The 16,100-nt window shown below is 41.1% G+C and overlaps 1 protein-coding gene across 1 annotated transcript; it reads left to right on the top strand.

Annotated features, from left to right (window-relative positions):
* The first annotated feature begins 3,893 nt into the window (after positions 1-3,893).
* ARMH2 (armadillo like helical domain containing 2) lies at positions 3,894-5,489 on the top strand. Its single transcript, XM_032141689.2, has 2 exons — positions 3,894-4,218; positions 4,981-5,489. Exons 1-2 carry the CDS (start codon positions 3,954-3,956, stop codon positions 5,406-5,408), a joined length of 693 nt encoding a protein of 230 aa, XP_031997580.1. The 5' UTR covers positions 3,894-3,953; the 3' UTR covers positions 5,409-5,489.
* Positions 5,490-16,100: the final 10,611 nt, after the last annotated feature.

Below are 16,100 nucleotides of genomic sequence, written 5' to 3'. Positions count from 1 at the left end.
AGCTGAAGCAGAAGGATTGCTTGAGCCCAGGAGTTAGAGGCTGCAGTGAGCTATGATCGTGCCACTGCACTCTAGCCTGGGTGACACAGCAAGACCCTGTATCAAAAAAAAAAAAAAAAAAAAAAAAGGAGTGCAAAGGCCTCACAGAAAATTACATTTGTGGAATGACCCGAGGAGCTATTGGGATGAGTCACATCGATTATCTCTGGGAAGGACATTCCAGGCAGAGGCAACTGGAGGCAACAAAAATATTCCTCTCTAAAATGCTGGAGATTATAGTGAAAAGGTTAAAACAGGGACATATTCTGCCACTCCTTTCTGCCTTGGTCAGCTCGTAACCAGAGCTCAGAGATAGCACTGCCAGAGGATCCAGGAACAGACTTTACTCTTCCCATCAGCTTACCTTCCCGCATTTTCTCACCTTTTGGAAGCCTGAAGATGGTCTTTTGTCTTGTCACTAGATAGGATTTGTGGCTGTTAGTTAAAATACTATTTAAGCAAAGCCCCTAAGCCACTGCCTAGAGACAGAAATACTTTTGAACTGAAGTCTCTCCTGTGCATTGGGTACAACATACATTAATAAACTTCCATTTATTTTTGTTTTGTTAATCTGACTTTTATTTTCAGGACAGTGTCTCAACTAAAAACCTAAAAAGGAGAAAAAAAGAAATTATGTTTTCTCCCCTGCACAATACTAAGTACAAAAGCCTTGAAAAGAAGCCACACTTGGTGTTTTGGATTTGCTAGTACCCACACTTAAGACAAAGAAAAAAGAACAGGGGATATTAATTGTAATAATATATTTTATTTAACCTAATATAAAATATTTCAAGATATGATCAATATAAAAATTATTGAAATATTTTACATGTTTTCCTACTAAGTCTTCAAAGTCCAGGGTGCATGTTGCACTTACAGCACATCTCAACTGAGACTAATCACATTTCAAATACTCAGCCATGTGTGGCTACCTTATCGGACAAGGAAGGTCTGTTTTTCCCAATTGTCCCAGTAATACCCTTTACAGCATACACAAACACACACACACACACACACAGAGACACATACACACATGTTTATGTACAGAATCCAAGCAGGGATTACATTTTTATTTTTATTTATTTATTTATTTTTCAAGATGGAGTTTCACTCTTGTCGCCCAGGCTGGAGTGCAATGGCGCGATCTCGGCTCACCACAACTTCTGCCTCCTGGGTTCAAGCAATTCTCCTGCCTCAGCTTCCCAAGTAGCTGGGATTACAGGCATGCGCCACCACGCCCGGCTAATTGTGTATTTTTAGTAGAGACAGGGTTTCGCCTTGTTGGTCAGGCTGGTCTTAAACTCCTGACCTCAGATGATCCGCCCACCTCGGCCTCCCAAAGTGCTGGCATTACAGCCATGAGCCACCACGCCTGGCCATTTTTTTTTTATTTTTTATTTTTTGGGGATGGAGCTTCACTCTTTTCACCCAGGTTGGAGTGCAATGGCATGATCTTAGCTCACTGCAACCTCTGCCTCCCAGGTTCAAGTGATTCTCCTGCCTCAGCCTCCTGAATAGCTGCGATTACAGGCATGCACCACCACGCCTGGCTAATTTTTGTATTTTTAGTAGAAAAGGGGTTTCACTATATTGACCAGGCTGGTCTTGAACTCCTGACCTCAGATGATCCACATGCTTTGGCCTCCCAAAGTGCTGGGATTACAGGTGAGAGCCACTGCACCCAGCCTACATTTTTATTTCAGTTGTCATGTCTCTCAGGCTCTTTTAATCTAGCAGAGTAACCCCAATTTTTTTAAGCCTTCACACATTAATATATTTGAAGAGCATATGCAGGTATATTCTGTAGAATGTCTCAAATTTGGGATATGTTTTAAAGTAGAGCCAATACATTTGTTGATAAGTTGAAAATGAGATGTGAGATAGATAGAAGCCAGGGATGAATCTAGAATTTTTTACCTGAACAACTAGAAGGATGTAATACCAACTTCCAAGATACAGAAACTGAGAAGCAGCAGGTCTAGCGAGGAAGACCTGGAACTCTGTGTTGGACATGTTAAAACTGAAAAGCGTCTTGGACATTCAAATGGGGATATCAAGCTTATGACTGAATGTGAGTCTGGAGTTCAGGTGAGAAATCCAGTTAAAGATATAAAATTGGAGCAGGCGTAGTGGCTCATGCCTATAATCACAGCACTTTGGGAGGCCAAGGTGGGAGGACTGCTTGAAGCTAGGAGTTCAACACAGCCTGGACAACATAGTGAGACCCCCATTTCTTAAAAAAAAAATTAAAAATTTGCTAGGTGTGGTGGCCTATAGTCCCTGCTACTCAGGAAGTTGAGGCAGGAGGATCACTTGAGCCCAGGAGATCAAGGCTGCAATGAGCTATGATTGGGCCACTGCACTCCAGCCTAGGCGACAGGGCAACATGTCTCAAGAAAAAATTATATATACATATAATTAATATATATATGTAAAATACATATAACTGGGAGTCTTCAGCATATGGGTAATAGTTAAAGCCATAAACTGGTTTATCTTATCTAGGAAGTATAGATAAAGAAAAAAGGGCTGGGCATGGTGGCTTACGCCTGTAATCCCAGCATTTAGGAAGCCTAGGTGGGTGGATTGTTTGAGCCCAGGAGTTCAAGACCAGCCTGGGCAACATGGCAAAACCCCATCGCTACAAAAAAATTAGCTGGGCATGGTGGTGTGCACCCGTGGTCCCAGATACTCAGAAGGCTGAGGTGGGGGGATCACCTGAGCCCAGGAGGTCGAGGCTACAGTGGGCCAAGATCATGCCACTGAACTCCAGCCTGGGGGACACAGAGAGACCTTGTCTCAAAAAAAAAAGAAAAAGAAAAAGAAGAAAAAAAAATAAGAACACATACAAAGACTGATGAGCCTTGGGCCCTCCAATATTTAGAGGTCATAAAGAAGAAGAGGAACCAGTAAAGGAAAAATGATGAGTGGCCAGGAGGAGAAAAATTAGGAGTGTGGTATCTTAGAAGCTGGGTGAAAAGTGTTTCAGAGAGAAAGGAGTGTCAAATGTCAAAGACTGACAATTCAATGACCCTGACAGGCAATGTCAGTAGAGTCATGGGGTTGAAATCTTGTTTGGAATTCATCCAAGAAAGAATGAGAAAGACTGGAGATGGCGAGTATAGCAGCTCTTTAAAGAGCTGTACTGTAAAGGGGAGTGGGGAAGTGAATGTGCAGTCACTGCGGGAAGAAAGCATATGAAGTCAAGAGAGTTTTCTTTCTTTAATGAGAAAAAAAGTATAGCGTGTTTGTTGATAATGCAAAGGGTCCCGTTGAGATGGAAAAATTACCAGGATAAGAGAAGAACCATAGAGCAACATCCTTGAGTGAGGTGAGAGGAGCTGATTGACATCTACTGCACAGAGAGGGTATCCATAGTAATACAGGAGGAAAGACAGAGTCTATGGGTACCATAAACGCAGATAGGTAGGTGGATGCACTGGTAAGAGTTATGCAAGTTCTCTTTTCATGGCTTCTATTTTCTCAGCAAAATAAGATAAATCTATGATGTAGAGAACTCTCTTTGGGTAGCAAACAGGCAAAAGAGGTAACAATAGTATGAAAGATCGATGGAAAGAAGCAAAGTACATGTTGGAATAATCAGACTAGAATGGGCAAGTTCCAAATGTTCCCTGCCTGAGCAAAGGTTCAAAGACAGTAGTGAGATTCATGTGCATTACGGGAAACAAGTTTAAGTTGAGGTTTTGTACACCAGAGAAATGAAAGTAAAATTGTTTAGTCCAAATAGTAGAAGGCCCTCAATGACAAGCTGAAGAATTTAGGCATATATTGCTTTCCCCTGGTTTGTATATTCCATTCCACAGTGTTGCTAAGTGATGCATTCCAGAGTTCTTGACTGTGAACTCCTGTGACTGCCAGTGGTGTACCTGAAGGACCATTGGCCTTTTTACACAATGGCTCACAGCCGATTTTCTTGTATGCAAATTTGGGTTAAGATGTATGGGTATTTTGCGTGGCTGGGTCGGCGTCTCCAGAAATTCTGGCGTGTCACTGTTAAGGGCTTTTTTGTTAAGAAGAAGGAAAAAAAAATCCCTTCAGCTGAGACTTATTTTCATGAGGAAAAAATTGCTGTACTTGGCCAAGTGTTGATGAATGAATCTCTACCCATTGAGAAGAGAGCTCAAGCTGCCCAGAAAATTGGACTGCTGGCCTTCACAGGTACTGATCTAACCAGCTGTGCTAAAATGAGCGTTTCACGACACTCATTTTATAACACTGTAGTTTAGTAATTTTTCTTAGCTGTAATCTTAAAATTCTGATAACATTTCATTGGATAAGAGGGATATTTGCTAAGCGAACGCAGCCAGGTTTTATTCACCTTGAAATACTCACTCTTGGCCGGGCACGGTGGCTCACGCCTGCAATCCCAGCAATTTGTGAGGCCAAGGCGGGTGAATCACCTGAGGTCTGGAGTTCAAGACCAGCTGATCAACATGGTGAAACACCGTCTCTACTAAAAATACAAAAAATTAGCTGGGCGTGGTGGTGCATGCCTGTAATACCAGCTACTCGAGAGGCTGATGTAGGAGAATCGCTTGAACCCGGGAGGCGGAGGTTGCAGTGGGCTGAGATCGTGCCATTGCATTCCAGCCTGGGCAAAAAGAGCAAAACTCCATCTCAAAAAAAAAAAGGAAAGAAAGAAAGAAATACTCACTCCTGGGTGCTTGCTTAAAGGAACCAGGGAGGAGACCAGCAAGCAGAGACCTTCCCAGGCTTTTGATATCACTGCTTGCTTATCAACACACACTTTCTGGTCTTCATGGCAGCAGCATGGGAGGTGGGGGAAAAAGACAGGAAAATTCAAAGTATCCAAAGTATCCTCTACAGGGCAACAAGAATATGAACATATAAGCATTCCAAAGTGTTACTAGCTACTAGATACACCAAATACTTCTGGAAATGCATATGCTTGTTTTACAGGAGGACCACCTGCTGGGAAATTTGCAGCTGAGTACATGGAAGAAGTGGCTCACTTGTTGCAAGATGAGGAGCTGGCACCAAAAATAAAGATCCTGCTGCTCCAGGGTGTGGCATGTTGGTGTTACTTAAACCCTGTCAGCCAGAAAAGAGCCAAAAGTCTGCAATTTATTCCTATTCTCATTAGTTTTTTTGAAGGCAGATTCGAGTCTACTATCAAAAGTGAAATAAACAGCTACCTCCTCCTTAAATTTTGGACTTGTTACGTTCTCTCTGTCATGACATGCAATAACTTGTCTTACGTCAAGGAGCTTAAAAACCACAGTGCTCTAAAATATCATTTGCAAATGTTGGCTGCTGAGAATTGGTCTGGATGGACAGAGAATTTTGCAGAGGTGCTGTATTTCCTAATTGGTTTTCACAGGAATTAGTTTCTCTAAATCCAGTTACATGTTGCAGCTCTCTGTGCCATTGTATTATCCTGGAAAACTGAAATAAACAATAAAAGTCGATGTTTTCCTTTGTAGTTGGAGAGTTCTGTATAGATTTTCATACAGTTAACTGCAATAATCAAACTACAGAAAAGCAATGTTGTTTAAAATTACCTCGTAGAGAGAGCCCATTGAGCTTGCTCATGAGTGTATTCTTTCCCATTAGGAAATAAAGATGTTAAAGCATGCAGTTAGATACAATGGGGAATATGAATGAAACCACCTTTGCAAAAATGATGACAGTGAGAAAAATCTGACAGCGAAAGAAAGCTGACCTCACTGACGCCATCTTTCTTCTAACCTCTAAGCTGCCCTTGTTCATTCCTGGGCATAGGCCAAACTAACTTTGGGAAGAATTTAGTTCATAGTTTAACTATGAAACAAAGATGATTACCTAGACTCTTCCCTGAAACAAACTCCCTCCTTACTTGGGGACCAGACTGCTTTTATAAAACTAACACATTAGCCACAGATTGGAAATTATGGCTCAGGAGTCATGCAGCCAGAGGCCACAAGATTCTAACCTCCCCAGTTGTACCTACAGTATTGAAAAACCTAAGATTGGTATTTGAGGTATTTTTCAGACCCTGCATTCTGATGGGTCAGCTGGCACCACCCAGACTGCCAAGCTGGGTCTTCTGATCTTATGGTCACCAACCAGCAACTGACTCAGCACAAGAGGACAAGTTCCAGCCTCCTATGATTTCATTTCCAATGGAACCAATTGGCATTCCCCATTCCCTAGCCCCCTGCCCACGAAACTATCCTTAAAAAACCCTAGCCTCCAAATTTTCAGAGAGGCTGATTTGAGTAATAATAAAACTCTGGTCTCCCGTTTAGCCAGCTCTATGTGTATTAAAATCTTTCTCTATTGCAGTTCCCTTGTCTTGATAAATCTGCTCTGTCTGCGCAAAGAGCAGGAAGAACTCATGGGGCAGTTACATGAATACTTGTAAAATTACAGAACTGGAATATTATTTTTGCCACCTATTATACAAAGGCTAGAGAGAATGACCATCCCTAATGTTTACCATTAAATCATGAAACTCTTATTTTCTAATATATCTTTTTTTGAAGTTGATTAAAAATATGTATTTTACAATTGATTTCCCACTGGGAAAAAAATCTATGCTGGTAATTTTTTTTAACCATATGCTTCTGTGCGGAAAAAAAAATTATTAAAAGTAAAAAAAAAAAGACCTCATAAAAATTAAGTTCATAAAATGGAAATTCATCAGAAGATACATCATGTATATATATTAGGAGCAATGGTGCGCTTTGGGAGTTATTAGATGACATTAAACCAAGGCACCCAGAAAGGCCAAATCCTAGCTCCACCCACAGCTACCTCCTTCAGCAGGCACTATTGACCCACCTGAATCCTTTCAGCCCTAGTTCAGTACAGAACCTCAGGTGGCAGTGCTTTTGAGATGGTTCTCTGGCTATCAGAGCATGATCTGGTTGCACATAGGGCCGACTGGGAATTAGCACTAGAATTAGCACTCCTCCTGCCTACCTCCACCTGCAGCAGCCCACAATTCCACTGGCACAAACGTCTGGATGGAGATGGAGCGCACGTGTTCCGACGCCTAAAGTTAGGTAGGCTCTTTGATTTTCATAAAAAGATGTTATTCTCTCTGTTTTGTCTACTAGATAATCTGCAACAGAATACCTGCACTCTGTGTGTGTTAACTAACCTCACCAAAAGTTTTATTCGAAAAAATAATATTGGCAGAAAAGTGCCTAAGGGATATGTACCTGATTCTCTAACTACACTAACACCTGCCTCTTGCTTCAGTTGCAACCATAACATTGAATAATGTACTTTCATCTTTCACAGACTTGCTTTGACTGAGCTGTGCTTTAGTGTTAGGCACAGAGGGGGCTATTAAAAAAAAAATGTCGTGTAGATTCGTGATCCTCACTTGTATTTGGGATAGGAATGTTGTGGAGGATGCTAATCACATCATCAGATGGGGTTTCCTTAAGAAGGATCTGGAGGGGAATTTTCTCAGATCTTAGACCAGAAAAAGCTATGTTCTGCTGAGCAACCGTATATTTCCATTCTTTGTGGTTTTGTGAAGTATGGAATGCAGAGTTTCTCCACTAAAATCTAGTTGATAGGAATACATTAAGGATTGGAAATTGGAAGTTCCATTTAGATACTGAATTACTGCCAGGAATTACTTTTTTTCTTTTTTCTTTCTTTCTGTCTTTTTTTGAGATAGCCTCCTACTCTTTCACCCGGGCTGGAGTGCAGTAGTGCAATCATAGCTCACACCACTGAGCTATGAATATTATCAAGACAGGGGAATTGCAATAGAGAAAGAGTTTAATACACGTAGAGCTGGCTAAATGGGAGACCAGAGTTTTGTTATTACTCAAATTAGCCTCTCTGAAAATTTGGAGGCATAGATCATACATAATCGTGAACTCCTGGGCTCAAGCAAGCCTCCTGCCTCAGCCTCTCATGGAGCTAGAGTTACAGGTGCAAGCCACTATGCCCTGCTAATTTCTTTTTCATATATATATACACATATATGTTTACACACACGTTTTTAAAATAGAGATGGAGTCTCGCTATTTTGCCCAGGCTGATCTCAAACTCCCAGGCTGAAGCATTCCCTCCTGCCTTGGCCTCCCAAAATTTTGGGATTACAGGTGTCAGCCACCATATTCAGCCTTTTAATGCTTTTAAAATTAAGTTTTTATTTCAAAGTAATGCGCGTACACAGTTTAAAAAGTCAAATAATGTAAGGCCTCTTGTGAGAAACAGCAGTCTCTGAGTCCCTTCCTCATTTACACCCCCAGAGGGAACCATCTGAATTCTTTCAGTTGTTTCTTCTGGTATTTATTTACCTCCATATTTCTAAATAATTTATATACATTGTTAATTCTTGTCTTTTTTTTTTTCAATTTTGGGGATTTTTGTTCTTCCTTCTGAATAGGACAGATGGAATTTGGCATTCTAACACTCATCTTGCCTACCTCCACCTGCCCTACTCTTCCTCTCTCGATGTAATTATGTCACAATTGTTGATTTAAAAAATATGATAGCTGGGCACAGTGGCTCACACCTGTAATCCCAGCACTTCAGGAAGCTGAGGTGGGAGGACTGCTTGAGGCCAAGAGTTTGAGACTAGCCTGGGTAACATAGCAAGACCCGTCTCTGTTATAAATAAATACATTAAAACCCAATAAGATTAATTCAGTATTTTCAAGGCTAAGTCATACAGGATATTATGATTACACTTCCTTCTTTCCACAACTCTGTTTTCTCTGGAGTTTTTGTTTTGTTTTGTTTTTGAGATGGAGTCTCGCTCTGTCGCCCAGGCTGGAGTGCAGTGACACGACTTCGGCTCGCTGCAACCTCCGCCTCCCAGGTTCAAGTGATTCTCCTATCTCAGCCTCCCAAGCAGCTGGGACTACAGGCACGTGCCACCATGCCTGGCTAATTTTTTCGTATTTTTAATAGAGACGGGGTTTCATCATATTGGCCCGGCCGATCTCAAACTCCTGACCTCGTGATCCACCGACCTCCGCCTCCCAAAGCGCTGGGATTACAAGCGTGAGCCACCGCGCCAGGCTGGAGTTTGTTTTTCACTTAGTTTTCTGAATACCTATCACTTTTATTTTTATTTTTTTTAATTTTATTATTGTTATACTTTAAGTTTTAGGGTACATGTGCACAATGTGCAGGTTTGTTACATAAGTATCCATGTGCCATGTTGATTTCCTGCACCCATTAACTCGTCATTTAGCATTAGGTATATCTCCTAATGCTGTCCCTCCCCCCTCCCCCCACCCCACAACAGTCCCCGGCGTGTGATGTTCCCCTTCCTGTGTCCATGTGTTCCCATTGTTCAATTCCCACCTATGAGTGAGAACATGTGGTGTTTGGTTTTTTGTCCTTGCGATAGTTTGCTGAGAATGATGGTTTCCAGTTTCATCCATGTCCCTACAAAGGACATGAACTCATCATTTTTTATGGCTGCATAGTATTCCATGGTGTATATGTGCCACATTTTCTTAATCCAGTCTGTCGTTGTTGGACATTTGGGTTGGTTCCAAGTCTTTGCTGTTGTGAATAGTGCCGCAATAAACATACGTGTGCATGTGTCTTTATAGCAGCATGATTTATAATCCTTTGGGTATATACCCAGTAATGGGATGGCTGGGTCAAATGGTATTTCTAGTTCTAGATCCCTGAGGAATCTCCACACTGACTTCCACAATGGTTGAACTAGTTTACAGTCCCACCAACAGTGTAAAAGTGTTCCTATTTCTCCACATCCTCTCCAGCACCTGTTGTTTCCTGACTTTTTAATGATCGCCATTCTAACTGGTGCCTATCACTACTTTATTCCCACACTTTCCTCTGTATGTCTAATATCTCTCAATACAATCATGCACTGAGTAACTCTCAGCTCCAGCTCCACCATCCTTTTGCTCCAATCTGGGCCTGCCCTATAGCTAACGAATACAGTATTTTAGGGGTTCCCTTCAACATCCAGGACCCCCCATTACCCCTCTCATCTTGAAGCCTCTGTTTCCTGTATACTATATCTCTTCCCTTTTCCTGGTTCATTCCAACATTTTAGTTTGAAAATTTTTCAGTAGTTTCCAGATAAAGAATGAAGGGGAGGTAAATGTTTTGAGTATTTGCATGTCCAATGATGTCTTTATTCTTCACTTGATTAATAATTTGACTTCAGCCTGTCCTTGAACCAAGAGAAGCAGCTGAGAACATCAGTGTTCTGTGCAAGCCCTCACTCCCCAGAGGAAGAAGGGAAGAGCTGAGGCAAGCACATGAGGGTTATTCTTCCCAAAGTCATTAATCAGGCAAGTCCCTCATCTCCACTAAAACCAGGAGTGTTGCAGCTGCTGGAGATTCCTACTCCAGGAAGAAAACATTAGATACGGAAAAGAAGCATATATGCAACCAATTAAAATGTATAAATTCATGTAAGGATGAAAAGAAAAGAAGTAGCTGCTTCTGTATCTTTCCAGAAGTATTCTATCTATATATAAGAAAATATACATCTATCCCTTTCGTCGTCCTTGTTTTAACACATAGTAGCATTCTATACATACATAATTTATTTCACAGTTGGTTCTACATCTTAAAGAGTTTGATTCTTTTCTACTGCTTCAGAGGATTTCATTGTATGACTGTACTATACAGTTGATCCTCGAACAAAATGGGTTTGAACTGCTCAGGTCCACTTATATGAAGATTGTCTTCTGCCTCGGCCACCCGAGACAGCAAGTCTGCCACCGAGACTCCTCTTCAGCCTACTCAGTGTGAAGACGATGAGGATGAATACCCTTATGATGAACCACTTCTGCTTAATGAATAGTAAAAAATATTTTCTCTTTTTTATGATCTGCTTAATTCTTTTCTCTACCTTACTTTATTGTAAGAACACAGGATACAGGGTGGGTGCGGTGGCTCACGCCTGTAATCCCAGCACTTTGGGAGGCTGAGGAGTGTGGATCACCTGAACTCCAGAATTTGAGCCCAGCCTGGCCAACATAGTGAAACCCCATCTCTACTAAAAATACAAAAATTATCTGGGCATGGTGGCATGTGCCTGTAGTCCCAGCTACTCAGGAAGCTGAGGCAGGAGAATCGCTTGAACCCAGGAGGCAGAGGTTGCGGATTGCACCACTGCACTCCAGCCTGGGAAACAGAGTGAGACTCCGTCTCAAAAAAAAAATAAAAAAAACACAGGATATAATACATGTAACATACAAAATATGTGTTAATCAACTGTTTATATTATCAGCAAGGCTTCCAGTCAACATTAGCCTAATAATTAAGTTTTGAGAGAGTAAAAAATTATATGCAAGGCTGAGCATAGTGGCATGCCTGTAATCCCAGCTACCTGTAAGACTGAAGCAGGTGGATCACTTGAGCCCAGCCTAAAAAACATAAGACCTTGCCTCAAATAAAAAACTAATTTCGGCCGGGTGGGGTGGGGCTCATGCCTGTAATCCTAACACTTTGGGAGGCCTAGATGGGAGGATTGCTTGAATTTAGGAATTCAAGACCAGTCTGGGCAACATAGCGAGACATCTCTACAAAAAAAATCAGCCAGGTGTGGTGGTGTGTGCCTGTAGTCCCAGCTACTTGGGAGGCTGAGGCAGGAGGACCGCTTGAGCCCAGGAGGCAGAGGTTGTAGTGAGCCAAAATTGTGCCACTGCACTCCAGGTGATAGTGAGACCCTGTCTCAAATAACAATTTCAAAACAGAAAATTTATCTTGGTCGGGTGTGGTGGCTCATGCCTGTAATCCTGGCACTTTGGGAGGCTGAGGTGGGCAGATCACCTGAGTCCAGGAGTTCAAGACCAGCCTGGCCAACATGGTGAAACCCCTGTCTCTACTAAAAATACAAAAATTAGCCAAACATGGTGGTGTGTGCCTGTAATCCCAGCTACTCGGGAGGCTGAGGCAGGAGAATCACTTGAACCCAGAGGCAGAGGTTGCAGTAAGCCAAGATCATGCCACTGCACTCAAGCCTGGGTGATAGAGCCAGATTCCATTTCAAAACAAAGAAAAAAAAAAAAGAAAAAAGAAAAATTATCTAAACGCAGAAGATTGCCAAAGAAAATTTGTGTTAGCCAGGCGTGGTGGCACGCGCCTGTAGTCACAGGTACTCTGGAGGCTGAGGCAGGAGAATCTCTTGAACCCAGGAGGCAAAGGTTGCAGTGAGCCAAGATGGGGCCACTGCACTCCAGCCTGGGCAACAGAGCTGAGACTCTGTCTCAAAAAAAAAAAAAAAAAGAAAAATTTATATTCGGATTTTCAACTGTACCGGTGTTGGCTTCCCTAATGGCTGCCTTGTTCAAAGGTGAACTGTAATTTATATAACCAGTCCTATACTGATGAACATTTAAGTTATGTCCAATATTTTTATAGTTCAAAGTTGTAATGAATAACCTTAAATATGTGTAATTTCACGTGTGAGCATATCTGTTGAATATGTTTCTAGAAATGGAATTGCTTAGCCATACTTACATCTTTTGCTTTTGATTTATTCTGCTCCCTGCATTGTGACTTTTGCCTCACCTTCTGTTGACTCTGCTTTGTCCGCGCGGGATTATGTCCTTTACAGCTTACTGTCATTTTAATAAGGTTTGGGAAAGAGATAAATTAAATGGCTCTGTTCAATTAACATGTTTAACCAGAAACTGCTGAAGATCTCTTTGTGACAATGTTTAGAGAAATTTTGGTTAACATTTTATCTACAGAAGATTAGCTTATAAGGCAGTCTAATAATATGTTCTATTCAAATTCCTTTTTGGTCTCTGGAACACCTGTAAGTTGAAGGAGGTAAGATACAAGGTTCAGATTCGAGCTGAGGCATTTTTACTCTAAACCTTGAATTTTAAACTGGCTTACCAAAGCTTTAACAACAGTGATTTTGTTTTCCTTTGCTTTCCCTTCTAAGTTCATCTCTCCCAACATTTGAGTTTTCCTAGAAGCAAATCAGAGGATTTGCTTAACGATTTGAGTGAAAGATATTATTTGGGAGGTGATCTCGGGAACTAGCAATAGGGAAGGGAAGAAAGCCAATAAAAGATGTATTATGAAGAAAGCTGCCACTGTAGGTAAACGGAAGCTTAATCCTGCTGGGGAACCATCTGGTAAACACACAACACATACGCCTTAAGAGTTATTTCATCTAGAGGTCCCAAGGAGCTCAGATATGTATACACCAATTCTTATCCTTCTTTGTTGACCTAACAACCTAATTAGTTACAACCTAAAAGTCAACTGAAATATCTTGAAGGGTGTGGGATAGGCAAGGAAGTTTTCTAAACAAACCAAAAGTACAAGGGCCCTAAGGCAGTGTGGTGGACGTTTGTTGCTTTTTGGGTCACTAGAATTTATTCTTTCTTCTAATGACACTTCAGTTTATTTAGGGGAGATATCTTACCCATGGTGTAATCTTAAAATTCATTTCTAGCTGCTCTTGGATTAGCTTTTCTCTTCCCTTCCTATAATTATCCTTTATTTGGTCTTATTGCATCCACCTCCAAAAGAATTGGAAATAATTGTGGTCCATCCTTTTCTAGCTCTTGACCTTGAAACTAATTCCAAAGCTTCACTATTAAGCATTATGTTAAGCATGGGTAGCATAGTTTATTTCAGGTTAAAATTTTTTTCTTTTCCTAGCTTACCAAGGGTTTTTACCAGAAAGGTTGTTGAATTTTATCAATGCTATTTTACCATGTATTAAGATGATATGCTTTTTCCCCTTTAATATAAGGAGCCTCATGTTTACTTATATTGTAGCAGTCTTGCATTCCTGAGATAAACCCTAACTTGGTCATTTTATCTTTTAGTAGATTAGACTTGCCATTTTATTTATAATTTTTCAATCTGTATTAATAGGGCTCTAGATTCCCCCACTCCAACCTTATGGTCCATCCTCATTATCTTCTCTTTTCTTTTCTTTTCTTTTTTTTTTTTTTTTTTTTGAGTTGAGGTTTCACTCTCGTTGCCCAGGCCGGAGTGCAAAGACGCGACCTTGGCTCGCTGCATCCTCCACCTCCTGGGTTCAAGCAATTCTCCTGCCTCAGCCTCCCAAATAGCTGGGACTACAGGCATGCACCACCACACCTGGCTAATTCTGTATTTTTAGTAGACGGGTTTTCACCATGTTTGTCAGGCTGGTCTCGAATTCCTGACCTCAGGTGATCCGCCCACCTGGGCTTCCCAAAGTGCTGGGATTAAAGGTGTGAGCCACCACACCCAGCTGGTCCATCCTCAAATCTTGATATCAGTTATGCTAGCCTTGTAAAACATATTGACAAATTAGTTCCGCCTAATCCAGGCTTCATGCATACTGTTTTTCCAACTGATTCTTATCCATTTGCCATTTCCTTAAGGAAGCTCGATTGCATTTTATTAAACCAACTTCAAAGAACTTGTTCTAACTGGCCAGGCTTGATTGACTCCCTGACTCCTTCTCTAAGGTATTTTCATTGACATGTTTTTTGTTTTGTTGAGACACAGCCTCACTCTGTTGCCCAAGCTGGAGTGCAGTGGCGCAATCTAGGCTCACTGCAACCTCTGCCTCCCAGGTTCAAGCAATTCTTGTGTGCCTCAGCCTCCTGAAGAGCTGTGACTACAGGTGTGTGCCACCATGCCCAACTAATCTTTCGTATTTTTAGTAGACACAGCATTTTGCCATGTTAGCCAGGCTGGTCTCGAACTCCTGTCCTCAAGTGATCTGCCTGCCTCAGCCTCCCAAAGTGTAGGGATTACAGGTGTAAGCCATCACACCTGGCTGACATGTTATACTAACATTCGATACCTAAAAATCAGACTCATCTTCCACAGGAAATTCCTACAAATTCTCCATCACTAGGGTCAGTTCCCAGGGACTAGAAGCTTAAAATATGCCCCCCAAATCAGCCCCTACATGACCCCTAGGCAACTACTAATCTGCTTTCTCATTATACTTCATAGTTTTGTGATTCTAAATAAATGGAAGCATACAGTATGTATTTACCTGGCTTCTTTCACACAACATTGAGGTTCATCCATGTGGTGTGTACCAATTTTTGTCCCCTTCTTATCGCTAAATAGTATTCCACTGTATGGTTACACCATAATTTATCCACTCAGTTACCAATGGATATTTTGGCTATTACAAATAAAGCTATGAAAATGTGTGAACTAGTCTTCATGTGGACATATACTTTTGTTTCTCTAGGGTAAATACCCAGGGGTGGAATGGCTGAGTCATATAAAATGTTGTATATATAACTTTTAAGGAATTGTTCAGCTTTTCCACAGCAGTTGTAGCATTTAGCACTGCCACCACCACTGCAGGAGGGTTTCAGATGCTTCACATCCTTAACACTTGATAGAGTTGTTTTTATTTTTCAAACTTAAAACAATTCTGAAAGGTATGTAGCAGTTTCTGGTTGTCACTTAATTCGCACTTCTTTAATGACTAATGTTGAGCATCTTTTCATGCACTTATGTTCCATCTCATACATATCCTAGTTCTTTACAGATACAAATCCTTTGTTGGCTATGTTCTGAAAATATGTCCCCCCAGTCTGCTCTTGCCTTTTCATTTGCTTGTCTTTCAAAAAGTTTTTAAAATTTACAAATTTTAATTTGAAGTTGATGCTTTTTTGTGTCCTATTTGAGAACTCTCTGCCAAACCCAAAGTCACTAAGAACTTTTCTATATAATCTTCTAGAAGTTATATGGTTTAAGCTACTACCTTAGTTTTTTAATCCCCTTCAATTCCCTCTCCTTTTGCTCCCCACCATCAAATCCTGGCATTTTACAAAAATACTTTCTATTTGCCAAGTCCCTATTCTACTTACCTATTTTCTTTCTTAAGCATGCTAAAGGCCTCTCAACTGATTCTCCTCGTGCTCTATTCCAGAATATTCTTCAATTCCTTTTTAAATTTACCTATTCTTTAATTCTATCTTTAGGCTAGTGACCCACACCTGAAACATACAGGGCCACACTAATGTAATTGCCACTAGCTTCTTGTTATCGGGGAACCTGCCCCGATAGTTACGTAGGTTCTTTTCTATTTTCCCTAAGCGTCGGCCGGTTTGAGAAACAAAGGGACAGAGTACAAAAGAGAGGTT

Source organism: Hylobates moloch, unplaced genomic scaffold, assembly GCF_009828535.3.
Source record: "Hylobates moloch isolate HMO894 unplaced genomic scaffold, HMol_V3 SCAFFOLD_20, whole genome shotgun sequence".
Lineage (NCBI taxonomy): Eukaryota > Metazoa > Chordata > Mammalia > Primates > Hylobatidae > Hylobates > Hylobates moloch.
Note: the sequence above shows the minus strand (reverse complement) of the source record. Positions and strands in the feature narration are given on the sequence as shown.

Excerpts from the sequence above, each read along its gene's own strand:
- ARMH2 (XM_032141689.2), top strand. The coding sequence starts at position 3,954 with ATGGCTCACAGCCGATTTTCTTGTATGCAAATTTGGGTTAAGATGTAT. Across the intron at positions 4,219-4,980 it reads TGGACTGCTGGCCTTCACAG|GAGGACCACCTGCTGGGAAA; the intron begins GTACTGATCTAA and ends CTTGTTTTACAG.